Here is a 25221-nt window from a genome sequence, read left to right on the forward strand (position 1 = left end):
TATATGCTGCAACTGGAAATTTATTTTTATTATCACAACTATCCCAAAACGCTTGATTTCAATTTATTTCATTATTACCTCATATAGGTGAACACAATGGCATAGTCTAAAAAGCTGCCAAATACAATCTGTCAATTCATGCATATAATTTGACTCACAAATTTTGAAGTCTTGAGTACATCAGCACAAACTTTATTATTTCTAATCAAGAGAGGTAAATATTTGACTTTTTTACTTCTTTAATCTGACTTAGGCACTCATTACCCTGTGTACTGGATTGTGACTTTAGAAACTTGATCTCATCCACATAAAAATGATTTGTCAATTGACTTGCCCTGTCTTTGCTGCCATTTTCCTGCCTATTAAATAAGAATAAATCACTTTGCCAATATCTCTTCAATAAGCTAAAAGCACTGATATAACATTTTAAAGTGGTTTGACCTCCACTGATGAAATATTTCACAGCCAATTGGAGTTTAATTCCACTACAATGTCTGTGTCGTGGGACAATAATATACTCAGTCAAGAGTGATATTAGTGTTATAATGAAAATGCTACACCATAATGACTACCTACATATAAGACACAACTTGATGTATTTTACAGTGCCTTCAAATTAACTATATCTAATGATAATGACAACGATAGTTTATTAGATATTTTAGTTAAAACTGTACCACACTTTTTATAGATAATACAAAATTAGAACTGTTGCAATTCTGACCTTGCACAAAACAAATTTCCATCAATATTATACTTATTTAGCATAAAAAAGATCATGATAGCATGGCATTACAATTAGGACACTTATAGAAGTGATGCATAAAAGCTCACAATGTTTTTTTGTAAGTTAATTGAACTAAGAAAGGTTCCGTTGTTTTGCATTTTATTGTCCATTCCCCAGAAGACTGTCTGAAGCAATGAATGATATTTCCCTTTTTTGGAATTACTTTAATACTTATGTTCTTTATTTTTTATTTTCTTAAAACGTCTAACTGATCTCAAATCTTAATTGAAACATAAGTTACGATATATCAAAGAAATTACTGTTCATCAAAACAGCCTACTGATTAACACAATCATTAGGATCTGAACGATGTAAACACTTCAGCTAACAGAAGACAGCGCAGAAGCAGATCTTGCATCAGAAGCCATTGTTCACATACAAACAATCATAACACACTAGGCAGTGCTAATATATTCTTTGATTTAATAAATATTTATTGGCCAGATACTATAGGCTCAACACTATTCTAAATTCTGGGAAAATTTTTTTGAACAAGCCATGTAAGGTCCTGCTCTAAAGGAACTAATACTCTAGTAATTATGGGGGTGTGCACAGTAATATTACTAAAAATTACACAGCTGATACTGTAAGCTACTTTGCTCCTACTAAAGGGAAGGACTGTGGTAATAAATATGGGACCTATATGTTCTTAGCACCTATCTCCATTAGTAACTTCAGAGAACTGAAGCAAAGCCAATAGGCCTCTTTCATCATGAATTCTAAATGAAAATGACTCAATGGCTTATTGATTTGATTGAACACTCTTCTCTCCTGCCCTCCTGCACATCACAGGCTCATGGGCACACACAGGTACACACACACACATAAGCAATATAACCCCTTTACAATGCTTTTTAAAAGTAACCAGTAAAACACTAAGTATGCAGACCTGCTTGGAAAAATTGACAGATTCCAGAACTCGCATATTCAGTAAAGGGCAATAGCCCCAAACCTATTCAGTTCTCAAATGAGAAGACTCTAAGATGATAGGGATTTTTAACAAACAACATACACACCTAAAGTAGTGATGCAGGTAAAAGGTAACAATGACTTACAATCTCTTGAAAACTCAATCGATGTCATTACCATTTGCTTTGATCCCCTTCCTCTAAACTAAAGTCCACAGTGTTAGTCACTGCCCAGAAAACAAAGGCAGAAAGAAACCCCTAAACAGCAAAGCAGGGATTATGAGCTTTCAGCTGTTATAAATCATGAATTTTTAACATCAGAGATTTATAAAATATCAATTGTTAATACTTATAGTGCAGTTAGTGATGGTACAAAGCACAGAGAATATGACAGTTCTCTTTACGATACCAAATATCATAAAATTAACTTGCACTTGTAACTGTCTACCACTTAATGCTTCCCTGTGTTAATATTAGCAGACCACAGATACAAGTTCAGAGTCAGAAAATCATATGATGTCTCAGCTTCTCACGTAATTTCCACTGAGGTTAAGTTTTCAACACAGAAAATAGTGAAATACAGCAACTAGGAAAAAAAAAAAGATATAAGCATTATAGTTACATCTTTAAGCAAAAAAAAAAAAAACAAAACAAAAAAAAAAAAAAAAAACCCAAACCGCACTGTCTTTATTATTAATCTTATGATTTGAGTTTATTCAAGGCTTGGGGTCAAGGGTGCTTGTGATTTCTCAGACTCTGACATAAAATTTTTGAGCCAAGTGTAGGTTTTGCCTTTTTTGGATTCTCTTTTTGAACACTGCTTCTGAGAATGTCACCGAAGGCATGTTTTTACTGCATTTCTACGGTGAAGACAGCAAAATCCCTTATGGACTAGTCCTGATTTTCATTTCAGCAGACAGGTGCAGCAATGTTGGCTTATTTATTTTGGAAGAGTGATGAAATTGGCAATAGCATTTGTTGAGTTCCTACTGCATGCCTGGTGCCTTTATCAAGGGATGAGAGTTTGGGCAGGCAACATCTGAACTTGAGACCTGTTAAAACATGAGCAATTCTCCAGGGTATATTATTTCTTTTGTGAGTTTTGAAATAAGCACCAACCTTTTTACAAATGGATTTTTCTTCCATAAAGTTTCGCTCTTGATAACTCATCTTGTCCCAGTTTTTGAAAACATCACTGCTGCTTTAAATCCAGAGGAGACAATTGCTTAAGACCCTCAGCCCTTGGATCTTGTGTTACTACAGCACACTCCCTTTTAAGGAATTAAAACTTACCTAAAACTACAATTTGGTAACTACAAATTTATATCAACCGACTTTCTTGATTATTTGCTAGAGATTTCCCATCGTTCCATGGGCCTCACCTGTGAGAATAAGCTGCCATCTTGCCTTCCTTCATGGTACCCTTACCACCATCTAATTTTACACTAAACCAGTGACTGTCAACCCTAAATGTACATTAGAACTTCTTGGGATGTTTTTGAAATGTACCAATGCCTGGTCCCCACTCCTTGAGATTCTGATCTAATCAGTCTTTAAATGGGGCTGGAAGCTGTTATGTTTTAGGGGTCCCCTAAATCATTATAATCCACAGCCAGGTTTGAGAACCAATGCCAAATTCCTCAATATTAAGCATCACCCGAAGCTAGGCTATTTCCAATACCCACCTGCCTGGTTACCCAAGCGCGTGGGCCTGGAATTTAACGCTAAGCTTTGCTGCCTTTTCCCACTTGTTATAAATAAATGAGCCAATCAGAGTATTAATAAAGAATATACTGATAACTGAAATTTGATTACAGGGGGCCATTAACCAAGAAAATAATTGGAAAGAGGTGCCTGATTGCTCTAAATTCTTTATGCCTCCATCTGTAAGTCAAACTTCAGACAGGACATACACATCATGATTTGTAAGACCTAGCTCCCTAAGTACAACTTCCTTATCACCAAAGATGGAAGCATTAGTCCCCAGGCCAGCAGCTTTTTCTGTGCTGCCCAGAGACCTTTGAAAATTAAGTCTTAGTTTAGGATTTTACTTTGGTTGTGTCACTGCTTGAAAGGATTATATCTTTATCTTTCAAACGAAGGGTTTCTGACCTGAACTTCAGGGGAGTTCATAAATATTCCGTATTTTTTTAATGTGTATATGTTCACGTTCCTTTTATCAGAGTTTGAAATCCCTTTCATAACCAAAAGGTTTCTACATATATACGTAGGTTTCTAGGTAAAATCTCTTCAAAGAGTTTCTGTTTTGCTCTGGGAAACAGCTTGGATGAAGCTAGAAGGCAGATGGACAGGTAGATACCATAACATCTGTTCATTTTCTTCTCCACAGGGTGGAGAAGTCTCCCTTGTACTACCCTTTTAATTCACTTCTATCAAAGGGCTACAGATAGTCTCAAAAATCAAACTTAGTGGCATATGTGAGGTCCCCAACCAACCTGTCTTCTTTTCCCTCCTATTACTGTGATGGTAAGAATCTGCCATTTTTGTTAAGTCAAAACCAGTCAAGTATCAGCAGTTTCACATAGTTCAAATTAATGCTTTCCACAGTCATGGTATTTTGACAATCCATCTTCACTATCTCCTGTGGTAGATACTACAGAGTTGCAACGCCTCAGGCTTGAGTCCTTCCTCTCCTTCAGGACAAGCTCTAGCTACCAGCCTGAAAAAGTAAGACTTCTCCATGACTATATCAAGGATGTGTATGTCTACCTATAACTCCATCTAGAACTGTCCCTCTTGTACCAACTTTCAGCTATAAGATGAAGGTCTGAGAATCTAATGTATAACATAGTGACTATAGTTGATAACACTGTATTGTACTATTGAAATTTGCCAAGAGAGTAGAACTTAAACATTCTCAATAGAAAAAAAAAAAAGATTAACATAGGTGGTGATGAATGTGTTAATTAAGCAGATGGGAGGATTCCTTTCATAATATAGGCATACATCAAATGATGTATACTAAATATCCTACGGTCTGATTTGTCAATTATACCTCAGTAAAGTTCAAAAACATTACAAATAGATCTATCCCTTTTGGTTTGGTTCTTCTGCCTTTTCCCAGCTCTGAGAGTTGACCATCCTGAGTCTGGTGATGAGCCCATCCCCCATGAATAAACCATTGCTTTCACATAGGTCATTAAGTACTAAAAAGAGGCTGACCTCCAACAGTATTAACAACAAGTAAATGAGGCTGAGCACTGGAGTTGGTAATTCTGAAGACCCAGTGCTGAACTAATTCGGGACTCTGACATATTTACCATTCTCGGCAGTCAGAGAGGGCATTTATCAGTAGGCTAGCTGGTGGTTCAAGGCTTCTGGCAGGGCTACTTTCACCTCTAAACTCCTCCATGCTGATGAGTAACCACTCTGCTATCCTGTACTTCCTGTACTGGAGGAACAAATTAAAGCTTTCTTTACTCATAGTGAATAGTCAGACTTTTCTATAAGCAGAGAAATTAAATGCCTTCTTGGTCTATTAGACTAACAGATTTCCACCCAGAAAATAAAGTGTGGCTATTCCATATGTATACACTGTAATTCAACCTGAGGTTGCACAAAGCCTGAATCCTCCATAACACACACTCATTTACCATAAACAACCTTCAAACATGTTCATATTCCCCATGTTAAAAACTGAAATGAACTCACAAGCTTTCCCATGAAATTGCTCTCATAGGGTGATTAATGACATCGTAATTGCCAAATCTCTCTTCAGTCACTGTCCTACCAGACCTTTCTCTGTAGCATTTGGCACTGCTGATCCCTCATCTTCTGGAAAGCCTCCCCTCCACGTTCTTCAGGACACTTCGCTTCTCTGATTCTCCCATTGCCTCTCCAATTTCTTATTCTCAATTTATATAGCTTCCCTCTCTCAATCCTCACTTCTCTGCATATCTTAATCACCTTAGGGACTTAAATCATTAACTCTTTTACACCTCTAATTCTGAAAGTTCTTCTGCATTTCAAACCTGACTTCCCAATATTCTACAAACGTCTGAGTAGCTCCTTTAAACTCTACATTACCAAAACTAAAAGTACTGTTTTCTCCTCCACAAGAGCCCTTGCACCTACTGTAGTATTTCAGTGGATTACTGCCATTGTTCAGTTGTCCTAGCTGAAGACATAAAAGCTATTTTCAATTCCCTTTTTCACCTCTGTCTTACAATATCCACCTGACACCCTAATACCCAGACTTCCCCTTAATGCTCAGATCACTGATCCCCTAGTTCTGGTCACACAGTTTGCAGTACTCAACAGTTTCCCAATTGTTCGTCTCTAAATTACGACTAGAACCCCCTGCCTTTAGAGCCAGAAAACCTTGCATCAAATCCCAGCTCCCCCATGCTTGCACCACTCACTGGTAAAGTTATTTACTGTCTCTGATCCTGTTTCTACAGTTGTAAACAGGAATGCAAAACAGTTACCAGATGGGTTTATAGATAAAATTAACTAAGACATAGGATATAAAGTGCTTAGAAGAGGTTCTATCACCCAACACTCAATCCATCGCAGCTATTATCTTTGCCTGTACTGTCTCTTCCACAAAGCTTTTCACATCTACTCTAGTCCTTAACTTCCCTGAAGGGACTAGTGGACAGATTTTTGATTCAGGATAGAATCCAAGCTCTGCCTTTTACAAGCTACGTGGCCTGAAACAACTTACTTAATTTCTTTGATCCTCATTTAGTTCTATCATCAGAAAATTGCATCAAAACTGGTGCAAGAAATAAACGTAGAATATTTATCATTGGCAATGGCTCAATGTAGTTTCTGAAAAAAAGCTTTCATATCTTCTATATGCTGTAAGAAATTTCTTAGGTAGTATCATCTTCAATTTGTTTGCTTTCTGTCCTTTAAATTAATCTTAATTATTTGACTATATTGCCAGTGCTTTTAGTGCGAGGAGTGTATCTGATACTTTCTCTGTCTCCCTATCAACTCTAGCAAGATGTTGAGCTCACAATAGGCACCAATAAATACTGTTGACGGAGCTGCGACGATAGCTGTACTTGCCTGCTCTACCATAAAACACAGGCACACACAGGAAAAAATAAACTCAAAAATAAAAATCTCTTAACAACTAGTCATGTGAGAGACCTAGAGGATGCTGTCACCATCTTTACCATCTTTTCCAATTGAGAAGATCTAATTAGGTAACTTGAATCAGAGCAATAGCTGAATCTTTTTCTCCTTCCAAACATACATAAAAGGACATTGCTGTTATACTAGATTAAAACAAGGAAAAAGGTCATTTTCCACTAAATTAAAAAAAGACTCTGATGTGTGACTACTGAGTGTATTAGTTAGCAACATGTTGGTTACTAGTCCTAAAAGAAGTAACATACTCTATGCTTGAAAGAAGCAAATCTCTGTCCTTGAAAAAGGAATAATCAATAGAGAAAAACAGGTGAACATAGGTGAATGCACAGATTTCCTGTAAATAGAAGATAATTCTGTACATGCAAGGAAGAGTTACACTGGTAAAATAAAGCCTGGGAGGGGCTAAGAATTCAGAACGTCCACGTATAGAAAATACATCACAGGATATCTTCATGGAGATTACAGATCCAGTGCAGCACAGATTAGATGACAAGCACAGTGAAGAAACATTGGGGATGATTTAACAAGAGTGATCAATACAAAAATAATCTGAAAGTAGTTCAAAGGAATATCCTTAATATTCTCAAACATGCGACTTTTATGCTGGGAAATGGCTTAACATTTTTATCCATGTATATAAAGTTACAATATTTTCTTATATTTTAAGAGATTTATATTGCATATACTGTCCTACTTCATACATGCATACACATATCATAATATTTCTTTGAAGTTTTCAAACTGATTTCACTACATTATCTTATCTGATTTTTATACGAATAAAGGACAGTGCAGAGCTCATTTCTACACGAATCATTCTGTAAAGAAAAGAGAGCGGTATCTCAATTCTCCCTTCCTGCTGTATATTCAGGAAAAGAGCATTCAGTAAGACATCACCAAGCTGAATACTCTGAAGTTTCAAAAATATGTAGTTTAAAAATTAGTAATGATAAAGCCCATCAAAAAACAGAGGTGAAGGGTTATAAATGTTTGGATAATGACGAACCATGAAATGTACTGTATTATTTGCAGATGAAAGACTTCAAGGCCACTCTCAGTTCACTCACAGGTTCTACCCTAAAGGACAGATTCTTGAGGGGAAAGACCACTGGGTTATTTTACAGATCATTCTTCTGCTGCTTATTCTTCAAAGTTGGTCATGGCAGGCTCAACACAGCCCTGTGTGCTGATTCCTTTGCCCGGTACTTAGAATAGAACTAATGGGCTCCAAAGGGAGCTGCCTCCAGTGCTCTGATGACTGCTTCAGGGTTGGGAGGACAACAGCCTTTGAAAGAAGAAACGTAGGGTGCCTGAAAATTCAAGCATTACAATGACCAGATTGCATGGGAATGAATAATTGGTGTTTATAGTGTAGAATTTTACTCTGGGAAAGAAAAAAAAATCATATTTTTGAATGATAACAGTAGCTTATAGCATCCAGAATTTATTGTAATATTATATCCTGGCAATTCTCCTAAGGGCTTTTAATGGATTAATCAATTTAATGCCACGCAAGAAAGATACTATTAATAAGTGATATTTAGAGATGAGAAAACTGAGGCTGAGAGCAGTTAACTTGTCTGAGGCCACTATAGAAGTTTCAGGAATCATCCTATCAGAGTCTCAACTGCTGTGCTTCCACACAAACACTGAAATTTTTCACTAAATTAGAATGAAGTCTTTCTTCAGTAAATGTGTTTGGAAGGTCAGCATCAAGCACTATGAAAAGAAACTGGAATTAATTCCACAGTTAAACAATTAAAACATGTGACCAAGTAATATATTTATCCTAGAAAAAGAACAACTGACTTGGAGAAGATTCACAGAAATGCAGAACTAGGAGTACACGTGTCAACCTTTTAGTTTTAATGATGAAGAAATGGATTCCAAAGAGGTTGAATTCATTGGTCCAAGGTCATACAGGTGGATGAAGGCAGAGTAAGATTAAATAACACATATATTCGTATTTTAGTCCTGCAACCATGCTCTTACAACACAATTCAGTCTTAAATCCTCTACTTCCACTAACTAATTTATTGCCTGAGAAGGCTGAATGTAGCACATATCTTCACAGTTAATTGTTGAATTATTAATAGACAGCCATCTGCCCTGGTTAATCTAGTAAGGATATCAAAAAGTTTATTAAAACAGCTTGCTGCTATGAAATAATTTGTGAAATGCAAACAGATGTAAAATGAGAGCAAGTTTTCATTCCTTGAAGACTTTCAAAGAGATTGATATTACATAAATATGACAATTGCCATATTAAGGTCAAGTATGAAAATCAGTTTATAACTTAATGCCAAGATGTAAAGTGACTAATAACTAATATTCTATCCTAGGTAATAACTTTTCCAAATTGATCACTTTTTCTCTTTTTTTATTTAAAGTACAATATGTTTTTGTGTTATTTTTATAAACGAGCAGTTTTACATAACTTTCCCCAACTTTACTGAGGTGTAATTGACAAAACAGTATGTATTTAATGTGTACAACTTGATATTTTGGCATATGTTTATATCATGAAATAATCACCACAATCAAAGTAATTAATATATTCATCACCTCACATAATTATCATTTTCTTTTTTCTTTTTTTTTCTGTGCATGTGTGGTGAGAACACTTACAATCAACCCTTTTAGCAAATTTCAAGTATGCAATATAGTATTGCTAACTACAGTCACATTGGTGTACATCAGATCTTCAGAACTTAATCAACTTGAGTAACTAAAACTTTGTACCCCTTGGCCAACATCTTTCTACACAACAGCAGAAAAATCACATTCTTCTCAAGTGCATACAAAACATTCTGTAGGATAGATCATATGTTAGGTCGCAAAATAGGCTTTACAAATTTAAGAAGACAGAAATCCTTTCAAGTATCCAAGTACCACAGTAGAACGAAACTAGAAATCAATAAAATTAAGAAAATAGGAAAATTCACAATTACATGAAAACTCTTGAACAACCATTGGATGAATAAGGAAATCAAAGGAGAATTTTTAATGTTGTCTTGAGAAGACAAAAATGAAAACACAACATGCCAAACTTATGGAATGCAACAAAAGCAATACTAACAGGTAAGTTTATATTGATAAAGGCTGACATTAAAAAAAAGAAAGATCTCAAATAAAGTAACTTTATACCTCAAGGAACTAGAAAAAGAAGAATTAAGCCTAAAGTGAGAAGAAAGGAAATAGTAAAGACTGGTGTAGCAATAAATCAAATAGAGAAGAGAAAAACAATAGAAAAAATTATAACTAAGAGTTGGTTTTTTGAGACGATAAAATCAACAAACCCTCAGCTAGGTTAACTAGAGGAAAAATAAATAAAATCAGAAATGAAAGAGAAGACAATATAACAGATGCCTCAGATAATAAAAGAATCATAAGGGACTACTCTGAGGACATGCTTGTCAACTAAGTTGATTTCTTGCTCAGCCACATCAAGCCATTGTGGAAGCCTGAGTTCCACTATATTATATAATTAAAATACGTATTCATTTGTACATTAGCACCTAAGCAAAGGTAAGGAGAAAGGCAGGGCCAAGGGACATTTGTTTGACCTTGAAAAGAAGGGTTGGATTTTGATTCAGCAGATGGTAGACCTTTTGCAAAAAAAAAAAAAAAGCAGATACAAAATAGAAGAGAGAGGCTAGAAAACATATGAGTATAACCATCATTTACCAACACACAACATGCCTGCATATACATACCAGATTCCCAAGTTTGTTTACACATTGAAGTTCCTATATTAAAGTACTGTGTTTCATTCCTCTTCTTTGACAAAACTGCTCTACCAAATATGTCTTTGTCCATATGTTGTTGGAGATAAGTCTGTTTCAGTCAGCACACTATTAATAAAATAAATTTCTAGAAAGGTATTGTTTTTTCTTCCTCTCAAAAATGAGAACTGAATTATTCAGAGTTGCTTTGCATATTTTAATTGGTAAGTCCAATTTGGCTTCCAGAATTGCATACATTAAATACAGCCAGTTCAAAGAATAAAAATAAATCTTTGCTTATTAAAATATATATAACATATTACTTGTTTATGAAGTTCTCTGGTAAAGAGAATATTAGAGTTACTTTTTCCTCTCTTAGAGTAAAAAGAATGTACTCACAAATCAAGTGTGTTTTTTTTCTGATATCCTCATTCAGGCATTTATTTAACAAATATTTATTGAGAACTGAATATGTGTCATGAACAAGGCTAGGAGTTGAGAAGTGATGATGAAAAAACACTAAGATAATTCCCTCCTTCTCAGAGTTTAGAGCAGAGAGAAGTGAATAAATCAAAGAAGCCTATAAACTAATGTGTAACAGCAACTATGACATAAGCCACAGAGGAAAAATGCAGGGTGCTTAAGAGAGACTACAAAAAGACTTGACCTAGTCAGAGAGGTCAAGGAGGGCTTCCCTGAGGAAGGGACACTTGAGCTATGCTCTAAAGGATAAGAGGAACATATTTCAGGCAACAGATGGGCAAATTTCAGGCAAGAAATGAGCACAAGAATAACCAGAAAAGTAGGAGCCTGTTGTGCCTTAGAAGAGAAGAAAGTGACTAAGATACAGTGAATAGGCAACACTTTCAAACTTTGAGAAGCCAAGTATGGTGAGGACTGAAAATGTCCACTGGCATTTGAAGAAATAGAGATCACTAGGGAGATTATCAAAATCTGTTATGATGACGTGATGATGACAGAGGCCAAACGGACAGGATTGCAAAGTTCTAGGTTAGAAAATGGAGCTACTGGGTGTAGGCAAGCCTTCAAAGATGAAGAGAGGGTATTTTAACCGCAAGGGGATAAAAGAATCAAAGATTTTTGTGGGGTTTTTTGGTTGCTGTTTGTTTGTTTTAATAAGAAAAACAAGACTATGTTGAAAATTTGGTAATTTTCAGGAAGCTAAAACCAAAGCAGACAACCAGGATTTCCAATATGTTTTTACCCTGAAGATGTAAAGCTGTATGTCTATGATAGAAAAGAAAATCTTATTTAAATATCCATTGTATGCTTCCATGATGAAACATAGATTGTCTCAAGCAGATAGCTCTTATGAATCTAGAAATTATACTGAATGAAATTTTCAAGAGATGATTACATCTAATCAGAGTCTTCAAGGATAGTAGGAATTAACCAGACAAAGACAGAGGGAAAGTCATGCCAGACAAAAGAAACAGACAAAAGGGCCAGGAGCTCAAGGGAGCAGGGAGAATTACCTGCAGGCAACAGTCAGCAAGGTAGATGCCACTAAGAGAGAAAATAAAATCAGACTGAAGAAGGCCCTTTGACTTTGTCAGTTATGAAGTCACTGTTGACCTCTGATACAGCAGCTTTATGAAGTGATGTGGAGAGAAACTGGACTTCAGTGGGATGGAGTGTAATTGCAAGAACATAAAGTTCAGACAGTATGGAAAGGATGTTTTTTCAAGGAGCTTACTGGAGAAGAAAATAAAGATGGGATAGACAGAAAGGTGCAAAAGTCTAAATAAAAGGCTTTGTTTTGTGATCAGAGAGAATTAAAGATGTTTACAAATAGTAGGAAAGAAACCAAGGTGCACAGATAAGGTTTAAAAGTTAAAAAAAATCACTCTTTTGTACAACAAATATTTATAGAGCATCTACACTGTTCTTGAGCACATCAAGACAAACAACAAGCCTCTTTTATGGTAAAATCATGTTTGTAATAAACCTGATAAACAATAATAGGCCAATGGTAAATGCACAAAAATTATATGTACTTCAGTTCTACAGGCAGATTAATACTTATAAATACTAATGAATATAATGACACCTTTGGCTTTGTCACATTTGTGCTAGCAATATCACAATTCATTATAAACATTCAGTGTTGAGGCTTATTTTGTTTACTTCAAGGGGAATTACCGCTTTAATAAAAATAGTTATTCTATTGCAAGGACTTCGGTACGGAACAGACTTGTCAAGATTATTTTATGTTTTAATTATTACAAACACTACAATGCATGTTGAGTCTACAAAGGACTAAGGCATAGTGTAAAAGATGTGGAGTAGTGCCTGATGGTTTAATACTTGTGTCAAAGTCTGCTTTAATATCTCTCAGCCTTCAGAGACAGAAAACCAGTCAGCTGAAAATGAAGGAACGCTAATGCCTTAAACGGTGACTAGGACTAGGACACTCCCACGAAGACCAAGAATAGTCTCTAATTTTTTTCAGAATCATAGAGTTGCAGAATTTTAAGATAGTAAAAAACGTTGACATCATCTAATACTATTATCCACATCCCACATACAAAATTCCCTTCTCCAAATTCCTTGCTTGATGTTGAGACACTAAGAGAGCCTTCTATTTGAGAAGTTGCCTATTCTACTAAAGGACAGTTAAATTTTCTCTGATTATTTCCAAAATATAGGTCTCTGGAACTCCATAGTACTACACTACTCCCTTTATATATGGCAACTCTTTAAATATCAAAAAATATCTTACCATATATGGGCACTAAATATATTCTTTTTTTCAGACTAACCATTCATAATGCCTTCATCTCTTCCTTGTATGACATTTTCCTCCTAGTCCCTTTGATCCAGGTGCTTTCTAGTAAGTTACTGATGTTTCCTCCTCCACATTAAACTGAACACAAATTTCCAAAGGTGAAAAAATAAGATTGGAACATTGCACATGGTGTGTATTTTTTTTAAAGCAATCCTACCAACCACTCGTGTTTGAACTCTGGACAATTATAATAACACAGGGATTTAACCACATAAACTGCAACCAACCTGTTTCCTTTACTTCATTTCTGCAATTATTTTTAATATAAATATAAGATTGTAAAGATTTCTATATTTTCCCATCTTGTGTGTTTTGCCCCAAAAGTCCAAGATCATTTCATATACTGATTTAGCAAACTACCACCTGTCCTTCTCAAATTTTGATCTCCTACAATCTGCTATGTATGTGTTTTAAGTATTTGTACAAGGCATTGATAAAATTAAATAGAATAGGCGTAAGAGCAGAGATTTCTAACACACACACAAAAATATTATTCCTGGATAACATCAGTCCATGCAACAGAATCTTTTTTTTTATGCAACAGAATCTTAAAGTGGTTATTTATTCAGCTATGAATCTGGTCAGTCTACTATTCTCTCCCTTATACGTACAGCTATCATCAGAAACTACCAAAAATATTTAGCTAAAATCAAGAACATATATTTGAAAATCCATTAATCCTACAAGAATACAAAAAGGTGAATTCTGTTGTTTGTTTTATGATGGCTGTTTTGTAAGATTCTAAAATCAGTATCAGTTCAATAATAGTTTCTAGAAAGGGATAGACATCAAACTTGTTAGTGTGTATTTTTCCAGAATATAATTTCTATAGCTTTGTTCAACACAATTTAGACAGTTGTCTATTTTTTGCTATATATGCCTTTCTCTTATGAAATCATACTTTTAACTGAAAGAAGGTATAAAAATGCTCCATGCCCCAATCCATATTTTTCTGTTCCTACTTAGGACTACTTCTCAAAAACTGTTGGTAAAATAAATATTATTTATACGTGGTATTAATTCTATATTATTACCTCATATAAAACCGTTGGGTTTCCATGTAGAAGAGGTCCGTAACAGATATAGGAATGTCCAACGACCCAGCCTAAGTCAGAAGCTGCCCACCACACCTAAACAATAAGAAGGTAATAAAATGCATAATTACATCTCAATCAGAGGGAAGATATGTAATGTGAATTTAAAACCGGGATCACCTCTCCAGGTTTAAGTCCGTATATAGAAGACATTGTCCAGTTTAGCATGACAGCGTATCCTCCAGTGGGCCTCACCACACCCTAAAGGAGAGAAAAAGTGAAGTTAAAATCAATAAACAACTTGTTAAAGGATTCTCTATCTTCATACTATCCACTTAAGAAAAGTTCCTGTTAAAGTATTTTTTATTCTATAGGTTACAGATTATTTGGCTTTCATATAATTTTATCTGAATCACTATTTCTTTGGCTCTTCCAGTAATAAACACAGAACAATTCAACAATATCAGTCCATCTGTAGAATCCATTCTCACAGACCATTCTGGACTTTCTAAAGAAAATATGATATTTCCCAGAAGAACAGGCAATAAAATTTTTTTCCAGTGGCAACATAAATTATCAACATTACGTTCTTCACACATATTTCCAGAACAAAAATGGTAACTCTCAAAATTAAGTGCACAGAAAGGTCAAAGGCAGTTGTGTGCCTAAGATACAGACTAAGGATGTTTATTCCTTAATTTATTAAATAATAAAAGGATGCTTAGAGGAAACAGTCATATTCTAACTGGATCCTATTACACTGTTACCCTGGGGTCATGTTACCACAGGATTAGAGCTGAGCAATTCTTTACTGATGAATTCTGAAACTCTGAGGAATCAACCCTGATGAGTTAGATCTGAAGCTGACAGATTTGCCTTACATTACATTTTGGGCAAAAGGAAGGACTGTTATACCATAGTACTATAGCTTTCACGAATCTGTTTCTAGCAGCTATCATTGACAGTGAACATATTCAATGTTAATACAAGATTAATATTTGAAAACTAGGCACAATAGTCATCATAAATAAGAACTGATGGTAAATGCAACAATTAATTTCATTTATTGCTTCACTATAAACATTAATCATCATTGGCTCAAAAAGACTTTATGATGTGACTATTCAGAGTGAGAAGGTGAATGCTTGGTAAGAAATAAGTTATATGACACTCACACGTATTTTCAATCACCTCTTATTAGAGCAATTACCATTACTCTGTGAAGAAAATAATTATTTTACCTAAAAGGGCACACATGGTCCTAAATAATAAAGGTGCTACTAGTTGTACCTTTTTAGTACAGCTCTGTGACTATGACACACATACATGAATCAGAAGAATGAAAAAAGAAGTTGACCTTCTGTTTGTTACTAAAATTGCTGCTCTCCTCGGGTACCACTAATAAAACATAGGCATCAAGCTGTGGAATGCACTTTATCTACCAGCAGAACACCTGGTCTCTTGGCATATTTCACATGCAGCTTTGTTGGCATTTGATAGTTACTTTCCAGGTTGTATGACATGGTTAGCATGCAGCTGGCTCTTTTGATCACCTTAGGGGTATTAGAAATCCTAAGCCCCTGACAGTAAATTTCACACATGCATTTTCCCATGTAAACTGAGCAGCTCTTTCCCTACTATACCTGTACTGTCTTCCATGATTTTTGCTAATTTGTCAGCCCTGTTGAGATCTTTTCCTACAGTTCAATACCTTGATGAAATTGATATCAAATCAATTTGTAAACACTCTTTCCTAAAAATGTTTGTTCATTTGGTAGAAGATAAAAAGTGAGGTTTTTTTCACAGATAATACGTTATTCATATATTTATGGCAGACAGTGATAATTAAAATCATTCATTATTTCACTTAAGATATTTTAGAATTTTCTCTCCAACTGCCTGTCCCTTCATTTAGAGGTCATTCTTTTCAATAATTCTAAATATCATTGTAACTGTAAATTTTTAGATTAAATAATACAGAGGGTAAGATTAACCAACTGGAAGGGACAGAAAGGAATAAAAGCCTAATGAGAACATAAATGAGTAGTAATTTATTTGTAAAACTCAGGAGATAATTTAAAAGATAGGTTATCAAATTTCTGTTTACCTCTCAAGTGAATACTTCTTTAGAGGTTATTTACCAATGTTGCTTTGTCTATAAAATGGTAGCTACTTAAATCCATTTGACCCCAAAAAAGCTAGACTTATAAAATGAGACCATGCATGAAAAAGCATTTAAAATTATACAGGCTAGAATTTAATGTCTTATTAACAAAATTATTTCCTTATTTCTAGCAATTTTTTTTTAATTTTTCCCTGTGCTAATAACACACAAAAGGCAGAAACATCAAAATAATTAGAGGTTATCATCAAAGATTGTCATTAAAAATAACTAAAATTGAGTTAAAGGAGACAGAAAAGCCATAACGCCTTCTTTTCATTGGTCTTTGATAACCACTTATTTTTTTTAAAGAAAGAGTATAAAGATTTTTATCGAGCATCATTTTCCATTCATTAATCTAGACTCTATTCATGAAATCTGGTCTTGCTTCTAAAATATTCAGATGGCAGTTTTCAATTTTCTGGGTATTTGGTATGGTGTAGGAAAAAAAACTGCACAATTTCATATTCTCAATGTAGATCTTTTATAAGAAGCTTGAGAGTAACAAAATTGAAAGATTAGTTTAAAAATAGTTTATTATAATATTAATATGTGACTAAAATTGAGATGATAAAGTTTCTTGTTTATAATCACATTTTACAGGTAATGATCATTAAAATACAAAAGATAAACCCTGTTTAGCCTTCAAAAACACATAAACCATGCTCAAAAATAAATAAAATAAAATAAACTATTCTAGGTAGGAAAAATTAATCAGAAACAAAAAATGACATTTCAAAGTATATTCAAAATCTTGAATATGAGATAAAAATACAATTATTCAATTGTCCAAAAATTCAACAATGCTTACCCCTAAAACACAAGCATGCTGCATCTTATTGTTCTGAATCTTTTGTTACCTGCTTTATGTACTTATACCCTCTCTACCTTAAAAGTAAAGACATGAGATGATGACCTAATGTATTTTCCGAAAAGCCCTGTGACCTGCCAATATACCATCCTGGCTTCTGTAGGATCAGCCACAATACTTAGTATTCTGGAGAACTTGAAAGACACCCAGGTGGGAATAACACTCTGTGCCCCAAATAAAGACATGACAGTGAATTCTATCTCAGATATAAGAAAGGAGACAGTATGAAGGTGCTCTTTGAAAAATAACACTTTTAATATATACAGGTATTTAAAAATTCAAACCACACAAGTAAAACTAAAGGCTGATGATTCATCACTCAGGAATGGCAGGACAGTGATAGCAGCTGGTGCTTTGTGATTTCCAGTTTAATGAGCTGCTTCTGAAGACAAGGAAAGCCATTAATGTAAAATGGGGCCATTAATGTAAAATATTAAGAAAAATATGGTTGGAATAACATGGGTTGTAGCAGAAGAGGAAGGAAGACTGAGGTATGTGGAAAGATTAAGAGTTTGGTTGTCTTACCTTAAAAAAATTATTTTAATTGATCTGTAAAAATCTGAATGGCAAATCTGTAAATACTCGGATAAAAAGATGTCTAGATAAACAACAAAACTTCATACTTCCTAAATTGAACCCCTCTATCACCCTACTCTGTAATAAAGGCTTGTGCAAGACAAATGCACATATTCACAAACATAAAATATATATCCACTGACATACAAGTGTACTGTCTATATGTACACATGTATATACATGCATATGCTTTGTATGGATGTATGTTTATATATATGTATACACACACACACACATATGTATATATATCTCAATTCAGTCTAACAAATTAAGAAAAAGCAAAATAAGAAGGGGAAATAAAAATTTTACCCAGAGGAAAGAGATTCATCACCAAATGATGGTTGGAGTCAGTGAGTTGAAAAATGTAAGGCATGATTCTGCTTACTTAAAAAATCCAACACATCAACAATATTCTTGTTCTTATATAGTGGATTTACAGATGATATTCCCACTCTCTAGAGTGAACCCCCACCCTTTTACTACACCTGGTTAGTCCTACTTCACACGAGTACTTAACAACACTGTGAAAGTGCCACCTCCTGGAAGCTGTCGAAATCCACGGTTTGTGTTAAAAGCCTTCCCCTCCTCTTCCATGGCCCCAGGACCTGCAAACTTCCTCTGAGCCTCGGGGCACTAACAATGCCTACCTACTGCTAAGTCTCCTCCATTACTCTGGGTGCCAGAAGAATGACTTTGTATCTTCAGCACAGAATAGGCATTTAGTACATTTGCTGACCAATTAAATGAGTGAATAAGCACAGGTATGAAAACCGTAACTTGTAAAACTATTCTTTCTCATTCAAGAGAAGCCTTTGAAACTCACAGAACTTAATGGATATTAGCAGAAATGGAATGACTCCACTGGGGATATTTCATCAAACGTCAAGCCTCTTGCTGCAGGCTTCCCCACGGCTCTGAAGCTGCCTCTGCGGAGGATACTTTAGCAGCCGTATAATTTTTTATGGGTCTGAACAACTGTGAGATGAAGGGCAAAGGTGTGGCAAGTTCAGCATTTTAACTGCGAGAACTGCACCACAGATTGGAAAAAAAAAAGTCTACAGGGTTTTTGAAATTATTATTTGACTTTCTCTTATTTTTTTCTAGGATATGAATAAGTCATCTAACATTTAAGAGTAAAAGATAATGCAAGTTATATAAATACACAGCAGGACAAAAGACTTTGCCTACAACCTTCCTGTCATGCTTTTTTTTCCCAATCCTTTGCTTTTGGTTTCTTTTCCTTTGTAATTTTGGGGGGGGGGGGTTCACCCTGCCTCCATGATAGCAAACTGGAAGAAAATAAATATGGCCAACAGTAAATCCCCCACTCCCAAAACAACACCCCATCTGGACAAAGAGGGAGTCTTCTGTTGTGTAGTTCTCTGAAGTAATGTGAATATAGGACCCAAACCAAAAGGACAGAAGCCCACAACAAGACAGAAGTGTCTGCAAAGCAGCTCAGCTGTGATGGCTGGAATATTTGCAGCAGTTAACAGATTAACCTGTCAGACAGCAACCTGACAAATCCAGGGTTGGGAGATGCAGAGATGCAAATACGCACTTAATATACCTGCAAATTCTAACCAAAGAACAGACTGTGTTATGTGTGGCTTATACGTGTCTATGGGAAATGAGGATTTTAAGAATATTTTTATGGGTTCACAATATTATTTTTCCTCATGAAGATCAAAGATCAAGAAAACAAACTATATGATGACATGAATTGTATATTTAAATGTTTCATAAATGCAGGTGTGCTCTGTGCTCACCTTTCCTGTACTTCTGGGAATCCCAATATTAAAAATTCAGATTCTATTAATCCTGACTATACCTACCAAAAATAAAGGAAGAAACTTATGAATAAAGAGATGCCTGGGAGCTCACTGGAGAAGTAAGAGACTATTTAACAAACATTCTGGGGACCTACTGTGGCCCAATTTTAAGGTTAGTGCCCTAGTGGATTCAATGACATATGAAATATATTCTAAGACCTCCCAGAATGTGCAATGTTATGAAGATAAGTAAGTTAAAAGTAGTATGCATAAAAGTAAAATAAAACAAGTGGCATCCAGATTTGTTGGCAATGCACAATTTCAATGCAATTGAAATTCTAAAGTCCACCTAAGAGATGAGGAAGATATTTCTGAAAGACCTTGAGGAATGACTACTTTCTCTTGTCATTCTGCATGTTCTACTTTGCAAAACCTACTCACTCTCATGATTTAAACACCAGTGCTCTACACTGTTGACTTCCTAAGAGTCTCTCTCTAACCACAGATGTACTTCTTGGACAGAAGCTTTTACTTCCAACTACTGGTTGGGCATCTCTGTGTTAATGTCCAAAAGACACACTATAGGCCATACGTCCAAAACCTCCCAGTTTTCCCGACCCCAAACCATTCTCCTGTGTTCTAGTTTAGTAAAATATTCAAAACCATCCTCCTATGTTCTCAGGTTCAAAGTCTTGGACTCCTCCGCTGCTTTACTCCTATCCTTGAACCAGATCTGACTGCTCCCTCATAAGCTTGCTGGCCTCAGTAAGGTCCTAAACTAAACACAGCCTGAAAATTAATCTCCTTCATTCCACTGTGTGTATTTGCCTATGTTCCCAACACAATGTTGCAGGACTTAACCTTCCTTCATATTTTTCTCTCTTTCTTAAGAAGCATTAGTGTTCTCCATTCCTTACATACAGAATGTAACCAAAACTTCTTGTCTAAATGTTATGCAATTGGCCCCTACCTACGTATCTGGCCGTTTCTCTCTTCATTTGTACCAAACGCACTAGCCATCCTGGAACCTTCCTTACACGCGCCTGCCTTTGCTAATGTTGACTCAATCTTCCTGGAATGCCCTCCTCCCCATGATGTCACTTTACGAAGAAGTACTCTTCATCCTTCAAATGTCTGCCGGTCAAGAGTTCCTCCTGACATCTCCCTGATAAGACAGCTCTCCCACTCTTTCCATCACCCTTGCCTGGCTTTATTCTTCTCCATAACCCATCACATATTACACAGCTCTTTATATGTTTAGTGCCTATGTCCAGCCATAGAACGTAAACTTCTAAAAAGAAAGCCAGAGACATATTTCTAAAAAGGAAGCTCAGTAATATTGGTTGAATTAATGACATTTAAACCTTCAGACACTATTCAATCTCATCTTTTCCTCAAGAGAGAGAAACCGTGTTGCCCTCTTAGGGCAAAGATCACAGTCTACCTTACATTACCTGTATTCATATACATTTCAACCCAACCACACTGAAGGGACAGTGGTTTACTCATGGTTTTTTTAATCTCTTTTAGCAACTAAGGAACATTCAATAATGCATATTGAATTGAGATAATTTAATGTGATTAGAAATCCCTAAACAATTAAAGCCTTCTCCAATCTATAGAAAAAGATTATCTTCAGGACAGAAATTAGAAAGACAATGAGGATGATTGAAATGTCAAATGATCTGCAGCTTGGGCATCTAGGAAAGCCGAAAAGAACTTCCTGACCCAGAGAAAACCTGAAACACCAAGGATTCTTCCTTATTTGGAACCACCACTTTTGGGATTGAATGCTCTGTATATTAATTCTATTTCTGATGGCAGGCTCTTCTTCTGCCCTCTCATGTGGCTCCCCACCCAGGCCACAGTGAATTTCAGAGTGATTTAAAGTCTTGAGGTAGCACGAAAGTTTTCATATGATTCCTTCAGGCTTTTAAGGAGCTCAAGTGATTTTTTTTTTATTTGGTTAGGCTGTACTATGTTTTCAGGGTCAGTGGTTTCCTCTCATGTTGATACTTTTATATTAGATTATAACCTGCTGAGTCCCCTTTTATTTTACAGCTAAATGTTCAGTTGGACTCTACGTGGCTGGTGCAAAATGCAGAGTTGCAAAAAGTGAAGGATAAGGATTGCATCCAGCAGATCATTTGGACTGCTTAACAATCTTAAGAGTCTTCAACGTAAGGAATATTTGTTTTTCAGATGACCAGAGTTGTTTAAAAAACAATCACAGGGCTTTGATTCTACAATGACACAAACACCTTTATGTATATGCATTAATTTATTTACGCACTCAACAAAAATTTGAGTACCAACTACCCACAATGCACTATGGTAGACCAAAACGCAATAAAACATGGTCTCTGTACTCAGAGAGAACATAGTCCCCTACCAAATGTTTTCTTTTTCACAAGCAAGTTTTTATATAAAGCATCTTAATTTTCATCTTTAAAATCTAAACTAATAGGATCACTCTTTTAAGATTATTAACAGGTTGTGTTTCAGAATTCTGATGCTACAGAGATCTAATATTAATAAAGAGGCCAATGCCCTGCAGGATTCCAGTGATTATGGAAGCCTGTTTCCCCGCTAACCTTCTATGATTCAATGTGTATTGGATTCCTGAATAGAGATGAATAGGAAGATGGTATCACAAGCCTTTATGAAGTTGTCTAGAGAAACAGTACTGTTTGGAGATACCAGGTAAAAGAAGCATTTGTCTCATATCTGACACATTCATGAATACTGATGCTTTTAACTTTGCTTTGTGAAAACACCTTTCATGGTAAGATTTAAAAAATCCTTGAGTGTCTTCAGCACTGCAAATCAAATAGTTCAATACTCTAGATAAATTGCCTGTTGTTCAAACTGTCTAGGCCAATTCTCGAACTTGCGTTTATAATGATGAATTGGATTCCCCTAAATCAAAAATCAATTTCATACTGTATGAAAGTCGTACCTCAGTTGAAAAAATAAAAATATTTCATTTAAAATACATTTTATAAATTTGTATTAAACCAACTGATATTCAATCAAATTATATTCATTTTATTAGCTTACTTAAAGCAACTGAGTATCGCTGATACTTTGAAAGAAACAGGGAAAAAGCATTTAACGTTAAATATAATGAATATTTTTCTATATTCAGATACAACATTTCTTTAAGATTAAAAAGTACCTAAGTCTAAACCTCAAGGTAAAGTCTGCAAACATTTTCAGTCAGTAATCAAACAGTCTCGGTGCAAAAGAATCCGCCAGTATAATTATCTCTGGGAGAGTGAATACCTTTGGCAGCCCCGTGGTTCCAGATGTATAGAGAATATACAGAGGATGTTCAGAAAGAACAGGAACACAATCGTGTGACTGTGCTCTCGCCATCTCTTCATCCCAGTCAAGGTCACGACCCGGAGCCAGAGGAACTGGCTCCTAAAAAACAAAAACAAGAATATGTACTGAGCAAAGGAGATTAAATCAGAAGACTGAGAGTAGCTAAATCTGCATTAGTCTGAGCATCTGACTGAAATCTAGGCCTATACAACACTAAATATCAGACTTATGACTCAATATCTCAGGGTTTGAGTTAAGATAAATGTTCATAAAAAAATCCAACAATTTGATGTTGGCTTCAAATGAACTTACAAAAGAAAATGTTTTATTCAAACCTAGGGATAATCTTAAAAAATTCAGTGTGATGCTGGCACATTTCCATCAAGTCAGCGCTTACCTAACAGAGGTTCATGTTTCTATAGATGTATGTACACTATTAACGTCATAAACTAACTTGTATTTTTCATAACTTATTTCTTTTACTTTGGAATCTACTGTCCTCACAGTGAAATCTCAACTAACCCATTAAAATTTCTCTTTATACAAGGGCCATTTAGAAGTAATACTGTGGCCATATTTCTGACTGAGAGAGTATTAAATCATTTTCAGGAGTGAGGGATAAATCTTCTTTTGCTTTTTCGAGAACAAAAATCAATTTTGAAAATTAATGACAGGATATGACGTATTTAAAATACTATCCGAGTTTTCCTCCATCTAGGTTATTGATTAGTATGGTAGAAATGCTTGTTTTCTTTTTTGCTACTAGAACCAAGCTCTGTGTTGTAAACTTTACAATAATAATGAACCATGAATTAAGACAGATACACCTTAAGTTAGACAGACCTCTTCAAAAGCCAGCTAGATGATGTAAGTAGCTTATGGAAAAATTACTCTAATGAGGAGTTACAGCTATTTAGAGTTAAGACCCAGTACATGTCTAGTTATTTTCTGATGACAAGCTCAAGATGACACATCGGGAAGTTTATAGCTGGGGAGCCTGTTAACACAGGCACAGGCAAGACTACACAGCCCTCTGTGAAGGTAAGTTTACCACCTAGAGAATGTATGTAACCATTCATCTCATCTAGGTGACCCCTGACACTCAGAGATTTAGAAAAGCCAGGCCACTTCCATTCTCAGGTCCCTTAATATATTAATCAGGGTTGTAAAAAATGGTCACATATTTAAATGAGTACATTTACAAACTAACAGATCAATATAACATCACAAATATGACGTCTCTATGCATGAGCACACTGAGAGACAACAATCTGAATTGACCTCCATGAAGGAGAAGTTTTAGGTCCAACTGGTTTCTCCGGCCTCATCCTGGAAGTTCCCTGGATGTGCCAATTAGATACATAAAAATAGTTCACTGGGACCTAATTGTACATTTCCATTTGTTTTTATGTATTAAATAAACACAACTAATTTCAAACTAGCAAGACTTTGACATCACAATTATAGGACCTATAAAAATTCATCACACTGTATAATAAAAAACGTCAATTGAGGAATCTCGAAAATAATTACAGATCGAAAGACATGAGGCCTTGAATGAATGGTTACTCCTCAGGCTAAGAAATAGAGGCATGTGTAAAGGAGATCTAATGAAAGGAAGAGAGGGGGAAAATCAACATTAGCTTTACATATACTCATTTACTTCTATAGACATGTCCTTCCTAGTTGTTAACCATTCTTACATGTTATACTGGGGGAGCATCAAGGGTGACTGATGTGACCTGCCCTGGATGCTGTCATTGCTTGCCTGAGGCTTCAGAGTGGCAGCCAGGTTTTTATCTCCTCTGGCAAAATGCAATCCTGGTTAATGAGATGCATCACTGAACCTGATAATTTTGTATCTCTCTAAACTCAAAGCAGAGCCAACTCACTGGGCTTAATTACTGCCTCACCCCCTGGTCAGATACGAAGGACAAGAGACATCCATCTAAAATAAAGGTAAGTCAAAAGCAGAGAGAAAGGTCTCCAGAAAAAGAAAGAGGGAAAGTGAGCCAGTTATGGGTGGGGGAGGGGGAGTGGATGGCTACCTATGAAGAAGAAAGAGGTGATATGTGCCTTAGAAACATCTGAACAGGACACATTCACATGTCCATATCTAGATGGTTT

At 35.5% G+C, this 25221-nt stretch overlaps 1 protein-coding gene across 1 annotated transcript in view; it reads right to left on the minus strand.

The window, feature by feature from the left end:
• ACSS3 (acyl-CoA synthetase short chain family member 3) overlaps positions 1-25221 on the minus strand; it is a 133669-nt gene that overhangs the window by 50658 nt on the left and 57790 nt on the right. The window contains exons 5-7 of the mRNA XM_010958811.3: positions 23053-23193; positions 14568-14648; positions 14388-14483 (exon numbers count right to left, since the gene is read on the minus strand). Coding sequence (XP_010957113.2) covers positions 14388-14483; positions 14568-14648; positions 23053-23193 — 318 coding nt within the window. The remainder of the gene's footprint in view (positions 1-14387; positions 14484-14567; positions 14649-23052; positions 23194-25221) is intronic.

This window comes from Camelus bactrianus, chromosome 12 (assembly GCF_048773025.1).
Source record: "Camelus bactrianus isolate YW-2024 breed Bactrian camel chromosome 12, ASM4877302v1, whole genome shotgun sequence".
In the NCBI taxonomy this organism is placed as follows: Eukaryota; Metazoa; Chordata; class Mammalia; order Artiodactyla; family Camelidae; genus Camelus; species Camelus bactrianus.